Genomic DNA, 17,939 nt, shown 5'->3' with positions numbered 1-17,939 from the left:
AAACAGAAAGCGTACTACTAACGCACAACACTAAGATCCAAACACACAAGCCAAGATGTTGCTCTTATACAGCTTGGGAGATTTTCTCAGTTGTGTTTTATTGTAATTGTTGTATGGAGGTGTCATATGAATGTAGATTGTGGATGTCAAATAATCTAAATTTAAAGGAAAAGTTCATGTCAAATTCTAAATTGTGTAATTTTTTACTCACTCACATATGACGTTAAACATGTTTTAAGACCTCCCGGCGTCTTCGGAGCACAAATAAAGATATTTTAGGTGACATCCGAGAGATCTCCAGGCCTCCTCATAGACATCGTGGTTATAGTTGTTGTCAAGGTCCAGAAATGTACTAAAGAGATTGTTAAATTGGTCCATCTGGTCATAGTGGCTCGACTGAATTTTCCAGTTCCAGTTGATATTTTGGATTGTTTTCGCACATAAATTATTCTCGTCGCTTCAAAAATTGAGTACTTTTCTGGACCTTGACAACAACTATAAGCACGATGTCTATGAGGAGGCCTGGAAATATCTTTATTTGTGCTCCGAAGATGCCGGGAGGTCTTAAAACATGTTGAACATCATGTGGGTGAGTAAAGAAAAAACACAGCTTTGATTTTAAAATGAACTTTTCTTTAATGAGACGTGTTTGAGGTCTTATCGAGATCTTCAATATCAAACACACAAATCTGAGCTCAGTTTGACACATTGCTGACATCTCTTCTCAAACTCTAATGACAGACACATTTGTGAAATTTGTAAAATATTCGAGAAATAAAAGAGATCTCATCTGTGATTTTGAGCTTATGAGAACACAACCCGCATCCGAGGTTTTACAACATCGCGCTGGAGTCTATTTCTGATCACTAGTCGTGTTTAGCACAAGACGTGACCTTGAGCACATTGGCACGGAGCATCAAATAGCGCTGGTCTTAGATCGGCATCCTGCTGGTCACATTATTAGTTTCATTAGGATATGAAAGACAAACTCTGATCCCAGAACAGAATAAAGGTCACCCTCTCTGCAGATGAAAGCTTGGGCACAGAGACGTTCGACCGGGAGATGATTATGGCTGTCAATCAAACGTCTGGCGTTTCAGACAGCCGCACAACTACATGACACTCAAGCCGAACAAGAAGCGAGGTCTAAATTCCATCTGCTCTTCTGGGTTACGTCTTACATGCTTTACTTTTGAAACACCCCATAACATAAAAACGTGACTTTTCTATCAACAAGAGCAATATAGATCTCATTCCATAAGCGACACAAAGGTCACAGGTTTGATACCAGCGAACACACATACTGATACAAACATAGATTGAGTCACACATCTTCTTTTCACGGACCCAGTGGACTATCCTGTATCCTCGCTGTTATACGCTAGTAAGAAGAGCGAGACCCAGCAGCTGTGTTGTATGTGAGAAACGCCAGTGGTCACCATTTAAAATGCATCAGTGAGATGCTTTACGTCCAGCTCATCGATTCTCAATGGGAATCTCTGCAGCATTTCAATCCGTGACATTGATCAGTTGAGTCGAGAGTGAAAGCAGATATTCAGGGTTTGATGTGGTTGGATGCACAACAGGGTGGACGTCAGGAATACTTACTGCTAATAAAACCACCTAATGCAGTACACTATCCACTACTACACAAAGCATGGACTGGACTCGCCTCCGAGTGTCTGACTTTTCAACCCTGTGCGTCAAGTCCGGTCCACTTATTTGAGCCAATCACCACCCACTTTTACTGGAAGTGTCTGTCTGACCAACTAAACCTACAGGGGCGATTGTATGCAACACAATAAACCAGCAAGATTGTGGTATTGATCGTGTGAGAAATTGCTGTGAATTCAAAAGGATCTGTTACGAGACATTGACAGAACAAAGCTTATTTAACACGCACACAAAAGCACATTTCTATATAGCGAGAACAGAATAACAAATACCCATAATGCAACAGCCAGTCGGAACCATGTCAATGTCGCCGCCATACTGGACAGGGCAAGTAAACGGGAAAGCTGTTTTTTTTTTGATAAAAACAAAGCAAAATAACGTTTACATTTCTCAACTGATTTCAACTTTTGACAAGCATGAGTTTTCATCATTACTTCTCTGAGGAGGAACATTTTAGCCTACAAATTCTGCATTAGATGGACTTAGGGATAGATCACCCAAAAATGCTAATTCTGTCATCTTTATTCGCTCTCGTGTCATGTCTATCTTCGGCTGAACACAAAAGAAGACATTTTGAACCAAAACAACGTTGGGTCCCTTTGACTTCCTCTGCATAGACACAAAACAACAGACGTTTCTTAAAATGTCTTCTTTTGTGTTCCACATGAGAACGTCACATACAGGTTTTAAATGACATGGGGGTGAATAAATTATGTCAAAAGGTTGTTTTTTGGGTGAACTACCCCTTTAATATAGCACAGTGAATGTAAACTCAATAACTGTCCTACAGTATATTTGCAGCTGTCCACTATTAAAGCACACTCACTATTCTTTGACTCTGACTGGTCTGTTTCTAAATGTAACTATGTCTTCACGTGGCATCCAGTGATGAATGGTGACCTGGGCATTTAGGTGCTCCCTTTCGTCCCATTTCAAAACCTCTCGAGCATCTCCGGCACTAATGAAGAGCTGCTCTGAGATCAGTACTCCATGTCGGAGGAGTCAATCCGCTCAGCGTATAAATACACAACAACATGTGAGAAAAATGTTTGAATGCTACTTTTAAATTCATTCTCTTTTGTAATCTAGTAATCTCTTGTCTGCATCCTCAACAATTATTTTGCACGAAAAACGCCGTTTCAGGCTGTTAAAGTGTATGAACATGTATCTAACTTACCTGAAACAGGTGTCATAGGAGTTGGTGGCAAGCCATTCATGTTTAGCGCCCCCATCTGGTGAATCTGAGTGGCAGGAAATGCAACACTGGGCGCTAAATATCCACCGTGAGAGGCGGCCATTATCGCAGCCTGCTGCTGCATCAACTGAACCAGAGAGAGAGAGAGAGAAAGAGAGAGAGAGGGAATACAAACATTTAATATGCAATTTTTTTTAAAGAACTACAGTATTGTTTTTCTAAGTATTAGTAACATAGTCGTAGCCAAAACTTGGAGTGTCAACTTAAAGTGATAGTTCACCCAAAAATATCAATGTTGGCATAATTTCAAAACTTTAAGACTTTCAAAGGAAGATATTTTGAAGAAAGCTGTTAACCGACCAACGCTGGACCCACTTTACTTCTATTGTGTAAACACATAACCAACGCAAGTGAATGGGGTCCCTGTTTGTGCCATTATGGGATGGGGGAGTAAGGTAAGACGGTGATGTGCAGAACTGGTATAAATGAGCATTCTTTAGGAATAACTGTAGGTACGGTAAACACAAACACACACCAGCTAACCGCATCTTGACACAGACAAAGTGTGTAATCTATACATGTGGCGATATAGACCACGCTGATCTATAAAATAAACCATTAGCATGCATTCTTAATGAGAGAGCTTTCTTTAGACCAAGATGTCAACGCTTGAGCTTGATCAACACTCCAGTAAGTTTTTTTTAAACATGGAACACCTCAAGAACCAAGCACATTGATCTTTTGCGATACATATAGTCATGAAACATCTGGTACCAAGATCCCGTCACACACTACAATCTGATACCACTACTATGGTTTTTCTATGCATTTCTCTCATATTTTGATCTCCTTTCTATACAAAATCAAATACCATCGCTGTGCCACGGATGGTACAATCGTATTACATTTCTGCAGAGGCCAACGAAATGTCCAATTTAAAAATCAAATGGTCGCTATTGTCTGTGCTGACCAAATTTTCATAGCAAATAAATGGCCGGACACACAAAGAGAAGGAAACAGGTGAACTCATTCACAGGGAGAGATGCATGTGTGCGTACAGTATTTTGAATGCGTGCGTGTGTGTTTGTTCATGCATGCGTGATTTTATTGAATGCTAATGCCTGCTGATCTCCCAAGGTGCTCAGAGGCAATAAGCGCTCCATCATGGGCCAATTACTTGCGTATAGAGTCACACGACGAGAACTCTCTTAGACGGCCTTGAGTCGCTCGCATGCTGAAAGGGGGTGTGTCCCGACACGTGTTAAGGGTTGGAAAACTGATGTGAGTGTTTTGTGCCCAATAGGTTATCAATAATATTCAGTAAAACTGCTATGGCTGGGCATCTTTTCAAAGACTGTATTATTATAGTAAAAGTGTAGTAACCACAGATTGATTTCTATTTGCGTCACCATAGTTTGACTTCAAATACAGTTCCAGGGTCAAACTATGGTTGCTGTAGTACAACCCGGATAAAATTGTGGTTGCCATGGTTTAACATTTACATTTGTAGCCATGTTTTATTTGTAGTAAAACGTAAAAAATTGGTATAATTGGTAGTACAATCAAAGTGAAACATTGTAGTGAAATGTTACATATTTGTGTGTTGGATGAACACACGAACGGATGAAACGAAAAGGCTTAGAGCAGGTAAATACAAGATCCACCTTGAAATGGACTATTTTCATTACAAAATACACGTACACATACACATACAAGGCAAACTGTAAACGTCATTTGAGTCTCACACTATTAAAATAGACATTGTCTTGTTTTTTCAGTATAAATATCTAAATCAAGATTCTGAAATTTTCTAAGAAACATTAACTTAATTCAAAGGGATAACAAGCCTATTACCCCATTTGCAGGTTATTTTTTAATAAAATATTTATTTTTCACAAAGAACTATTCAGTCAAAGGTTCTTTAAAGAACCGTCTACCTTTTAATAATCCGAAGAACCTTATTTTGCCACAAAGAACCTTTCGTGAAACAGAAAGGTTCTTCAGATGTTTAAGCTGCATTTTGCTGAACCGTTTAGACAAAAATGGTTGTTCTGTGGCATCGAAGAACCATTTGAAGCACCTTTATTTTTAAAAGTGTGCTACTCTTTCACTTTTGAGTTTTCTCTGTTATAAATAAAAGAAAACAAATCGCGATTTGTTAAGTTGAGTTTTAAAAATAATGTATAATGTATAAATCATTAACAGGTTGATTTTAAGCCAAAAACAACCAAATTGTGACATCAGAAGAGTAATAATAACACTACATGAACATGATATGACATTTCATTTCATTGTCTGGTTCTCGCCTTCAATATAGCCTGAGATGCTGGAATGGCGATAAGAATGAATAAACCAAACACGCATTCGAATCACTCAGCCCTAGACAGATCGCTGCTTTCCAAAAATTGTGTGCCGAATCAAAATGAACATGACCACCCCGTTGCTCCTGTCCAGTGAATAATTTGGTTTGAATCATCTTTGAATTACCTTTGAATTATCTTTCATCTCTGTGCAGCTTCACACCACCAGGAGGCGCTGCAAACCACTAACAACCTTTCCATCCCGGCCCAACACACCCACGCCGAGTGTTTTCAAGAACAGCGTGTGTTTACAGCCTCTTTCACAATCTGAATATTCAATTTAGCACACCGTCTCTGTGCCGTTCACAAAAGCCTTTCAACTGTTGTGCTGCACGGATGTAACAGGGTTGAAATGCACTGTTGCTCTGTGACCTGCTCTTTGTGTGCGCTGAAAGCAAGCGGTTAGAAATGCTTTCTCAAACGCCCTTCACTGCTAAACCGCTTGTTTTTCGTTGGTCTGGAAAGCTTCAGCCTCTCTTTTTCTCTTGTCTTCAAATTCACAGTCAAGCCTTCACGCGTTGCGTTGCCAGAGAATGCTGGAGCAGGGCATTATGGGACATAGGGTAGAGTTCCCTGCTCCTTCCTTTGATGTCACTCCTGTCGTTAAAATCCAGGTGTGAGCTTGCTTTCAGCGCACACAAAGAACAGGTCACAGAGCATCAGTGCATCTCAACCCCGTTACATCCGTGTTAATAAATCCTGTCTAGCGCAGCCTCAAGTTGATCCTGCTAATACAGCAAACCATTCTGTCATCACGCTAAAACCAACATTCATAAACGCTTTTACACCTAGTGAGTTGTGGAAAAACTAGTTGACCATCCCGACAGAAGTCCTTCAATCTTCTTCCATTTTCTGTTCTGTTCTAATCTCTCAGTCTTGTCTAAATGTTCTTCAGGACCAGGGGCTGAGTCGTCATAGCTTTCTAAGTCTTCTCAAACTCCAGCCAGAGAAGCCAGATTTCCCACTGTGTGAAAATCGCCCCGAAAAACTCTCAAGCTATTATACAAATGCTGCTGGCAGGACGTATAATCCCAGCATCCAGCGGCGGGATCTCATCTCGGCTGCGTGTGCTGAAGTGTCAGAGTACGACCGAAATGAAAACCATCCACAATTTCATTAACTGTGTGTGTGTGTTCATTTGGTTACCTTTAGGCGGGATTTCACAATGTAGGTCAATGTGTTTGAAGTGCGTCTCATTCCCATTGAGATAATCCATGTGCAGTTTAAATTCGCAATTCGGTGTAAAGCAGGTCTGCAGCTGAAAGTGTGTTCGTGTGCACATCCGAGTGCTATGTGGTCTGCGGAATAGAGTTCATCGCTAATGTGGTTGGGTTGCACATACTTAAAATACATTCTTGTGTAGTTTCCCAGTTTGCGTCTTTGCAATATCGTGCTCGCGCACAGATTGCGTTTCACGTATTAGTTGTTTGTGTGTCTATACGTGCATAGGAAAAACACAACAGGTGGATGTTGGGATGCCTGGGTGTTTTCCTTCTGTTGGTTCCATGTGTCACAGAAGGAATCACACGTTGATAACAGTACGTTCACATGGAAAAACGCACAAACAGGAAAATAAACAGCACCCGGCTGGCACGCTCTGCCGAACGATTGTATGGATTATAAAATCAAAGGCGTGCTTTAAAATGTCACAGACGCGCCACTTCGGCATAGTGTAATTAAAACTGAAGGCCTGCAGGGTATAGTCTATATATAGAGCATCACGCTCATCCTGCCACGCGATTCTTAAACTTCTGTGAGACTCGACCAGCTCAAAAGTATTTAACTACGAAGACTTCTCGTATCAATAGCGCCGTTCCTGTATCAAATCACAGCGTTAATCTGTATCTAATGCTGTTATCAGTTCAACGCTTATGAATATGCACAGAAATCCATGTGCTTTGCGTAATTCTTTATCATTAGACGGATAATGTATTCAAAGGCGTTTTTTACGCTGAGTGTGGAAAACTAGGCCAGGAAGATAAGCAAAAAAAACAAATTTTTGCCGATATTCTCAGAATGTGTCTCATTATTTATTTATTTATTTATAGTTTAATGGGTGATTTAAGTTAAAAATGAATATTTGCCATAATAATACATATGGATGAGCAACAACATTTAATCTCATCATGATGCAAATTGCGCAATCAGATTCCTCAAGTCCATCGCCAGCACAACCCCTGTAAATGTATATTGAACACTCCATATATTTCACCCATCCCTATACGCACACGCAAGGTCAAAACCATGGGTTACAAACGAGAAAACCCTTCGGTAATCCAGGCCAGATATTCAAAATGCAAATAAACGCTTCACTTAAAGCCTTGCTCGGGATAAATGTGATTTCTGTTACTCATATTCTGAAGGATCCAAAGGGAGCAGGAGTTCAAATTGTGTGCGAACTCTGCAAGTATTCATGGCTCGGGAATAGAAATGATGTTAATGCATTATTCAACAGCGTAATGAGAGAAAAAAGACTTCCGACGAGGGCAGAAATACTCGCTTCTGAATGCATGTACTGTACTGTATGTGTGTGCTCACCGCATGTGTGTATGTACTGTAGGTGCTACTGTAGGTGCTGAAAGGCAGGGCCACGGTCGGGTTAAAGATGCCAAACTGACCGACCATCTGTTGCATGCGGCGTACGGTTCTCTCTTTATCCGTATCAGCAAACTTTACCACCAGACTGGACGAAGCTCCCTGTGACACACAGACCAAACAAATGCAGTTAGAAACATACATCCACATGCACAAGAACCAAATGTTCTTGCTTTTTTGGCAGAAATGAAGTATCATTAAACTCAAACTGAGGGTTACATTTTAAATATCTATCAAATAGATAAAAAGTAGAAACAACTTTACAAGGCTTTTGCAGATAAGAGATTTCACACTTCCAGACACTTTTTAATACAATTTCTAAACATAAAAAGAGTTGGTTCCTCTTTGGAAGTGACATTTTGGTCAAACATAATTTCATTTAATTCATTTCTATTGCACTTTTTGAAATGTTTGCATTGTTGCAAAGCAGCTTACATGTCCGTGCTTTCCTTCTAAAACCTCGTATCTCCATTTTCACGTTTTATTTTTGCCATAAATCATTCAACCATTATGTTTGTCATTGGGTTTTGCAAATATCTAACAAATAAAAAATATTATAAAGTGTGAAATTTGGACAGCCGAGGCTTTAAAGGGACAACGACGATATATACATACTAGGGCTGTCAATAGATTAACATTTTTAATCGCATTTTTATCTCGAAATGAATGTAGAATCAACACATTTTTTAACAGTATGCAACTGAGGTTGAATATATATTACATATATATCTATTCTTCTAATAAAACCTGCCTAACAGGTAGGAACATGCAGAAAATGAATAAAGTTCTCAAACACTTTACAGTCTTTACTGCTAAATACATGAAATACAGAAGAATCTTCATTAAAGCAAGAAAAGCACATTGATTTCTTCTTTTCTCTTTTCTTTGATTAACATTAGTGACAGGACTTACAGAGAACGCAGCCCCTTTAACTCTCTAATGCTCTTCCTATTTTCACTACTCTTTACATTCATTTAAGACTTGATTTAACTCGTTGCAGACAAACAATACTAGACAAAATATGCTTTCTGGCATAATCTTGTGTGTTTTTGTTCATTCAAGCATGAAAGAGAACTTAATACTGGACCGCTGTAGCGTTGAGCCGTGTTCCACAGCCAGAGGCTGTCAATCTATACTGGACGTGTCAATACAGCCATTTCAAATCACACCTAAATAGTTTAAAGTTCTGTATATGAATAAGAGTGTGATTATATAATGTAACGCTAGACAATGATGACGGAAAAAACGGATGTCGCGTTACTGGCGGTAAATATTTTGAACGTCTTAATCCCAAAATATGAATCGCATGCGTTAACACGGTGATGTTGACAGCCCTAATACATACATATAGATAATACTCAATCTATAATGTGATTTAACAAACTTATATTTAAAATACAATTTTTGTAATGTTTCCCTGTGGCTCAGTGGTTAGACCAAGGCACTAGCATCGCCAAGGTCATGGGTTTGAACCCAGGGATTGCACATTGTTAGAATCAAATGAATAGTGCAATGCAATGGAGGTCTCTTTGGATAAAAGCGTAAATGTAAATGAGCTATATTAAATCATTTCTGATACTGTACCTTTAAAGCAACACTTTGTAGTTTCTTCGACCTTAAAAAAATGTCTCTTAAATTATTTCAGAGGAAGAACAACTCTTAACTGAATGAATTCTACTGCCGCTGCTACCTGAGCAGCCTCATAGCGGCTACAACCAGACTCTGTAAGTTCTGTGTTCGGGTCGGTACACACAGCTCCGCACATCCCCTGCCTGCGGAAGAGTGCCACATGGTTTCCAAATGACGTGTCTGCATTCGCCGGTTCCATCTGCTTGGCAAATAAATGAATGTGTATTGCGCTGGACATTGGGAAGCGACATTATTTACAACACTGGTAACAGCGCTTATCACATGGGGGAACCTGTGAGTTCCATAGTGTTGCTTTAAGACCAGACTTAAACTCACATAATATTGTCTTGGAAACAAATGTTTCCGAACGTTACTGCAACCTACATTTAACCAAAACTCCATTGTGTGTCACCTGATATCTCTCACTGGCTCTCTTCACAACCACCACCACCACCACCTTCAATCTCACTCTTTTTCTGTTACTGTTTTTCTCTTGGTGCTAATGAAAAGTGCAGTTCAATGTCTCTCTGTCTCACACACACACAAGTGCACACGGACACACGCACCCACACACAGATTCATTAGAAGGCCGTTGATGATTTACTGAAGCACTTGACCTTTGTGTGCTGGACCTCCCTGACCCGCTAAACCAGCCTCAAATCGATCGACCCCAAAGGCCAGAATATTCCCTTCACTTCACAGAGAGCGAGAGAGACCAAAAAGACCTGGAACACTAAAGGTTTCAAAACCCCTAAACATTTCCTCAATGCAGAAAATGTAGAAGGACATACAAAATATATCTGAATTATATATTGATGTTAAATCCATCTCTATAATATTTTATCTGTCAATAAGAAAAACTCTCAATCTGAAATTGTGAAACGTATGTTGAAATGTTTGTCTTTCTAACATTTAATATTCAATGGCTTATCTAAGCCTTTGTACGGATGCCACCCACAGCCATCTATTCTCCATATCTCTTATCTTATGTAGGGTTGTGGGAAGTGCTGGAGTCTAGCATATGTTGGATTTGTTTACATTTGTTAATGCCCAACAAACTAACATGAACAAACAATTGTTTCTATGTTAACCAACACGAAAAGTGTCATGATTCTGCTGCATCATGTCATGTTTCTCTTGGTTCAGTGGCAGGATCATGACAGAACCTCATGTTTAATGTGGAGAGAGGCAATTATTGTCACGGCCTTCCAGCCGGTGGCTCAGCCGGCCTTCCAGCCGGTGTCCAGTCCGGCAGTTATACTAGTTCCCCCCAGAAACTCTCCCATCAAGTCCCCGGGGACTCCATGCTCGCGAGCGCCCCCGGGAACTAAGACTGTTCCCGGCATAACTGCGGACTGGGCACCAATAATTGCCTCTCTCCACATTAAACATGAGGTTCTGTCATGATCCTGCCACTGAACCAAGAGAAACATGACATGATGCAGCAGAATCATGACAGAAAAGGCTGTCAAATAAACATCATGTAAGTCCATGTTAGCTAATGCATTAACTAATGGAAACAAATACATCAAAGAACCAAAATAGACTTGATAATTGGGATACTTGTTTTTTTGTATCTCAGCCACCCAAACGCCTCTGCAACAGCACAGCACATACAGTGACATAGCTTGCTAACATGCTACTGGGCACATCTAGATAGACAGCTCACCAGATTTTGTCTCTCGCTCTGTCTTTCCTGTCGTTTATTTCTCACTCAGCCATTCTGTCTCTTCTATGTAAATGTGCTTAATTAACAGTATGTGAGAGCAAAGCTTACGCGTATGTGTGTGTGTTGGAATGATATGGCCTTGAACGTTTCATATGAGGATAATTACGCTCAAGGTTGGGCTGATCTCTAAATACAGATTTACAGTCATCATCCGACGCCATGCTCAACCTGTCTTTCTCTCTCTGTGACAGTTAGACGTTGTCATAATGGTTTTTCCCCTGTTTGATCATCTGCACCCCCCTCTCTCTCCGTCTCTTTCTCTTCGGTCCTGCTCTCAGAGGATAGAGAAACACACCTCTTTATCTGTCCTTTCAATGTGTGGCAGAGGAATTATTCATCTGAGCCTCAGAGAGAGAGAGAGAGAGAGAGAGAGAGAGAGAGAGAGAGAGAGGGAGAGAGAGAGAAAGAGAGAGAAAAGAAAGAGAGGTGCGAAAACATGTAGAGGCAATGTGATTCAAGTCGGGGGTGTACAGAATCGCATCCTCAATTCTATTTTTGCAGCATACTGTGATTTGACTTTGGTGTTGGCAAATCTTCGCACATTTCCAGCACTGGTATTGAATAAAATCTGTAAAATGGATTTAAACACCACCAGGGCCAACACAATTTATTAAAATGCTGACTTTGCCACTATTAGGGTTGATTCAGATTTTGCGTCTTAAACCGTGCAGCAAACTGCACTGCTTTCTCCGTTTCTTTCAAAGCGCCTGGGGGTTTGCGCTCTCCTGGCATCTGTCGTCGCTAAGCAACCATGTGCCACGCTATCCATTGAGACGAGGAGGTATAAACAAAGGATATATGACCTGAAAATACCTTGAAATAACTGCTACTAGATTTCTTAATGCTGTGATCATCTGTGTCTCCATCTTCACTGAGTTTGTCTATACTGGTTGGTTGGTTCTTGTCACATGACCTGCGTGCGTCATTCTGAAAAGTTGAAATATTTTCATCTTGATGCGGCGCAGGCGCACCTACAAAGATGAGCGCACCGCACCGCATGCGCGTCGTGACACTATTTGAGCGTGGTTGCCGCGTGTCCACATTTAAAATAACGAATTTGCACATGCAAAAGAACGCGAAATGTGAATCTTAACATCAGATTTTTAATAGCATGATTATTCTGGAAAGCAACATTATCACAATATCTATTCATATAGAAATATCCTATAAAATGATATATATGATGGACAATATTATCTTACAATATCAATAGCAATGATTACGGTGAAAAATATCACGATGATTGTCAATAGCGGTATTTTATGACCTACGCATATGCAAGCTATGTCTCAGCCAATAATCGGTTGATAAAAGCCATTTTGGTTTTAAAACAGCCGATGATCAGGGCTGATATGTCCGGTCAATCAAAAGAGGACCAAGAAAATGCAAGAAAATTGTGCCCTGCATATAGCAAATTTTCAGAAACATCACCAGGTAGATATTTAATATTGATGTCATTATGCGGATTAATAACATCCATAAAGTCATCACTCTGAATAATCAGCTATCGTTGCTGGTGAAGAAATGTAGTATCGGTGCATCTATAGCGCCTTTGTATTAGTTGCTTTAGTTGATTCAAAAACGTTTCCCGCCTCTCTGAAACGCGATGATTTTTTACAAAGCTCATGACTCTAAAAAAAGCAAAGTGTGCTATGATTGGCCAGTTAACCAGTGCGTTGTGATTGGTCGAATACTGCAAAAAACATTTGGGCGGTCTTAGTCAAATCACACCACGAACTGACGTAGATTTGTGGGGGTGTAGTTACAAGCATTCGCTTTTAGATAGAATGCATCTTTTGTTCCGACACTTACATTTTTGCAATTTTACGTGTCGAATACATGCATGGCCAACTTACAAAACACCAAAGACACATAAAAACACGTATTCGGGCCATATGGCGCCTTTAAAAGTGAAGCATCACCAAACAGAACTGCAGGTTACACATATCACCTTTAAATAGCTTCTAAGGTGTACTAACAACATTTTTTTCTTAGTTTGTAGTGTAAATTACATTTTCAACAGGGCTGCTTTACTGTAGAGAGATGGTGAGAGAGAGAGCTATTCAGCAGAGACTAATTTGCACTTGTATACCCATTGACGCACATACATCACCATCAAAATGAGACTGTGAGTATACGTGCACATTTCATCATATGTATGTGCACGGTCATCTATGTGTGTGTGTGTTGTACTCACAGGCATGGTCTGACTTCCATGCAGCCCACCGATAGCCGACTGCGCCTCAGTGTGTGTTGAAAACTTAACAAAGGCACAACCTGCAAAACACAGAAACAGAAAATAATGAGAAACATAGTTCGAGCTTTTAAAGGTGAAATGTTTATTTTCCGTAACTCGTGTATCTGCTCTGAACGTTTAAATCTGGATCCTTCTGTCATTCCTCTTCACACATGTTTCAAACAGGTTTGACCTCTCTGGCATGTTTTAACTCTGTGTGTGCATGTATGCGTGTACGTGTGTGTTAATGGACACAGTTATCAGTGCCTGCATAAACAACCTTTGCAGGAGCGCCGGGCCGCGGTAGGATTTGTCAGCTGATACTGGCATCCCGCAGCGAGAGTCTTCACCCGGCACCCTCCAGAACGCATCCTGCCATGTTAATGTCGAGAAACTCCATCACGGAGCGTGTCAGCACAGCGTCCGGTTGACGCGCGCATGTCTGAATAGACTGACGTTGTGAAATTGAATGTGTAAATGAAAGCATTTCTTCAAGGTTGAATGCAGCTTTTCTCTCGCCTGTTTGTTTGTTTTGTCTTTGACTCGGTAGAAGGTCACAGTTTTTACACTGCTAAATCCGAAATGCTTTTTTGACTTTAATCGGATAAAAGGACGTGTCTGTCATTCACTGGCGTGCGCGCTAAACTGCGTATTTGTGGCAGGTTTTTTGTGCATTTGACAGCAGGTGACTGTGAACATTGAAGAGAGAAAGTAGGCCTAATCCTCACCTTTACTGTTTCCATCAGGTCCTCTTAATACGGTGCACTCTTCGATGACTCCGTACGGCTCAAAAAGACGATAAACGTCTTCTTCCGTCTGCTGTTTATTCAGCATCCCCACGAACAACTTTCTGTCTTCTGAAACACATACATAAAGATAAAGTTTATCTCAATGTGTCTCAGTAGGTCACAATGTTTGTCAGGTTTACGAAATTAATTCTTTAAAACACATTCGAGACTTTCATCTAAACACGCAAAGAGCAAGTCAACAGGATATTCTTTTGAATGTCGTGACTGGCAAAATCCAATGGCCTGAGTTTGGGGCAGGGCTAATGGTTCGGTTGACCAATGCCGTTTTTTTGTCTTCTATTTTGGTGCTCATAAATGACACTCTCCATCTTAAACTCTATTTGACACTTGAATGTCAAAACTGTATTGTCTGAGTAAATGAGGGGAAGATGGCTGCTTAGAATTGTATTTATCTATGACTGTTGCACACACGCACACAGATCACGCTCACACATACATAGATACACAGACTCAAACTGGGAATGGGGGGGCCCAAAGATGGATCAAGGGGGGCCACAGATTTTGTGCAATTTTATGAAATGTAGCAATATATCATACATTTATGCAATCAAACGTCATAAAATAAGACCACCAACCAAATAACTGTGGCTCCAGCATTGTGTAGCCGAATATGTTTTTGGTTTAATAAACACCATTTAGTTTGATTAACTGTATAAGCTATTTTTCTCACGGGGACCAAAAACGTCCTTTGTGGGGACATTTGGTGCGAACACTGTAGCAAGCACACACACTTTATGGTCTTGAGGAATTCAATGAAGGCAGGCCATTTTTCATTAAATTCTCCTCTGGGATGTGTTTCGTCACTTTGAGCTGTAACGCACGCGCACACACGCACACTGGGTTTCTATACATTGTATTTCCTTCTCCTTCACAACTCCTTGCCGGTGGAACATTCTTACAAACTCAGTCCGGTCAACCACATCTCTCACGACATGAAAAAAAACACTTAAAAGATCTTCTGTGAATACTTGCGGGGTTAAAAACCTAACCCTCTTTCTCTCCTTTAACAAGGTATTGTTCTGGCTGAAGTTCTGGCATGAAACTCTAGATGGCGCAGTCCAAAGTCTAAACCAATCTGCAGCGCATTTCAGAAACCCTCCTCAATCCCCAGCTCCACATGCATAGATCTACTACAAGGTGGTCACTTAAGCAATGCAGGGTTTTTTTTCACACAGCATATGTTATATGTGCAGCAGCAGCATTCCTATATATCCTTTATATGTCATGCACACTATCATGTTAAAAACTAGTAAATTGGTATTAGCACTTATTGTATTATTGCCCCGTGACATATTGCTTTATTGTTTCCTAAAGTCGCTTTGGATAAAACCGTCTGCTAAATGACAGTGAATAAAAACAAAATGCATATTTTTTTTAGACAAGAATAGATTAGAAATAGATTTCATTTGTATAGGTAGGTCAAAGAGCAGAAACAGCTTTGAAGTAGTTTAAATGTATAATCATTGAGACTTACAGCAAGCAATAGGCACAAAAAAAAGAGTTTGACTTGCTGAAAGTTTTTATTGGAGAATGCTTTTATCATAGAAGCGATTAAAGTAACACACTCAAATTAAGTGATGAAGACAAAATGTAAGGCAAAATAAAAACTAAACTAAAAATGAGCACATGTACAACTCCAGCGCTGAAACATTCACTCATACAAACATTGCACTGCAACACTTTTACACATTCCCTGCTCTGTTATCCTTCAAAGTTGCATCATCTTGTGCGAATGTGTGTGTTTAATGGAGGCGTCTGTGCTGCTGGTTGCAGACTATTGCAGCTGAGTTGCATTGTGCGGATCTGTGACCTAAAGCCTTTAATGAGAGAAACCACCTCTCACACACACACAGGACGGGAAAGACTGAAAATCCGCAGTAACTGTCACTACAGATCCCTGAAGAGATATGGACCCGTACAAGCGAAAATCACAAACCAGATCTCTTTAATATCTCACTAGTTCTTCCTAGACAGCAACATGATTAATGGAGAGCAAATGGAAACTTTTGCTCGGTAGATTTTCCTCCTGAGAAAATCATTTCGGCAATTCATCTCCTATTAGAAAAACATGTCTCTCTTTTAGGGTTTCAAAAGAGATCTCGAAAAATGTGCGCTCGGAGGTCTCAGCGTCTCAAACATTTCTCCTCGAATTCTTCCAAGATTCATTCATAGCTTTTATAACCCGTATAGCATGTCATCGTTTGTCTCTATAAGGAACTGTACCGTAGGTCAATGTATTTCACTATAGTAAAAAATGCAAACCGTGCTCTTTTCTTTGCTGTAAAACAGAATGAAATATTCCTGTGGGTGAAGTGTCACTTTGATTGACAGACGGATGTAATTGCTGATGATGCAGATAAATGATCTCATCCGTCCATGAGTGCGTACTACAGAGACACCGTATTTACAATTTATATCAGACCACTAAAGCATCTGTCTCCCGCGTGCCAGACCGTTCTGGCCACGATTCTAATTATCTACGCAGACCCCTCATTTGCTTCTCATTAGCATGTTGAATATTCATGAGTCTAGTGTGTTAGCCCCTCCCTCCCAGGGGCCTGCCCGAATTTACACACATCGGCTCTGTTCCAACCCCTTCAGTGAGGGCTGTTTTAACGTATAATGCATACATAATGTAAAATAAAATATAAATAATTTCCTTTGCTTACTGAGAAAACCTACCGATCCATCTCTCTGCATCTACAGATACAGTATATATATATATATATATATATAAAGATAAATGATCGACAGATCCTTGCACATGCAGATTTTACGAAATATCAATTATGTTTTTGTCTGAAATCCATTCCACTGAAATCTGCACAGGGATTCAATTCAGCAGATTACAATTTAACGCAACACTTACTTTGAAGAGGTTTTCCAGCAATTGAAACGGCGCATGTCATGTTTATTAGTGTGAGGAGACTAAGAGAATAATTCTGTGAGTGCTTTCAGAGAAGAGGAGACCTCAGAGAAATGAGAAGTGAGATGAGGAGAAACGGGAGACGCCGCAGGGCATCAGCGGAGAGAAGCAGGATGATGCAAGAATGAGCTAAACGTGTGCAGTCCAGAACTACACTGTGAGCCGGAGGAACTTTCATGTTTAAGACAATAATGGACACACAGACACGCACGCATGCACGCACGCACGCACACTAAGGCCATTGGGACATGAAGATGCAAAGCAGTGTGAGAGTTTACACACATGCACAACCCCAAATGGCTTAGAAGATCTCTGTTGTGTTTTATTGAAGTCTCAGATGTTGCTCCGAAAATTGCTTGAGATAAATAAAAACAGAAACAAATGAGACAATTGTTAAAGTCCATGAAGAGTATGGAGATGTAAAATATATGTAGATTGTACACGTCAAATAATCTGGATTTGGGTAAAAAAAACATATTAATGTAGAAAATGTCCAGTGACATACGAATACAGCCTCAATCGTGCGGATTTGGGTCAATTTAATGAGAAATGTTTGAGTTCATATTGAGATCTTCAATAATATTGACTTCTGGTTGCAGAATGGCCAAATTTGAGCCCACTTCGTTGACATCTCTTGTAAGATTCTCGTTTGCGAGATTTCTTGCTCATTTTTTTCTCAGCAATATCTGAGATGCAGATGAGACTTAAGCAAAAGTTTCCATTTACTTTCCCATATTCATGAATGACCTCAATCCAAATACAAGCGTTTACTTGCGAGATCTCCGG

The 17,939-nt window shown here is 40.2% G+C and overlaps 1 protein-coding gene across 1 annotated transcript in view; it reads right to left on the bottom strand.

Moving 5' to 3' along the window:
• The window catches only part of LOC306891613 (CUGBP Elav-like family member 5), a gene marked incomplete at both ends in the record, with an annotated part of 114,905 nt that overhangs the window by 9,755 nt on the left and 87,211 nt on the right, over window positions 1-17,939 (bottom strand). Inside the window, 4 exons of the mRNA XM_079451977.1 lie at window positions 2,852-2,996; window positions 7,768-7,926; window positions 13,380-13,459; window positions 14,147-14,275. Of these exons, the coding sequence (XP_079308103.1) occupies window positions 2,852-2,996; window positions 7,768-7,926; window positions 13,380-13,459; window positions 14,147-14,275 (513 nt within the window). The remainder of the gene's footprint in view (window positions 1-2,851; window positions 2,997-7,767; window positions 7,927-13,379; window positions 13,460-14,146; window positions 14,276-17,939) is intronic.

Source organism: Barbatula barbatula (genome assembly GCF_947034865.1).
Source record: "Barbatula barbatula genome assembly, chromosome: 3".
NCBI lineage: Eukaryota > Metazoa > Chordata > Actinopteri > Cypriniformes > Nemacheilidae > Barbatula > Barbatula barbatula.
The sequence above is the reverse complement of the archived record's forward strand: the minus strand, read 5'-3'. Positions and strand labels throughout refer to the sequence as shown.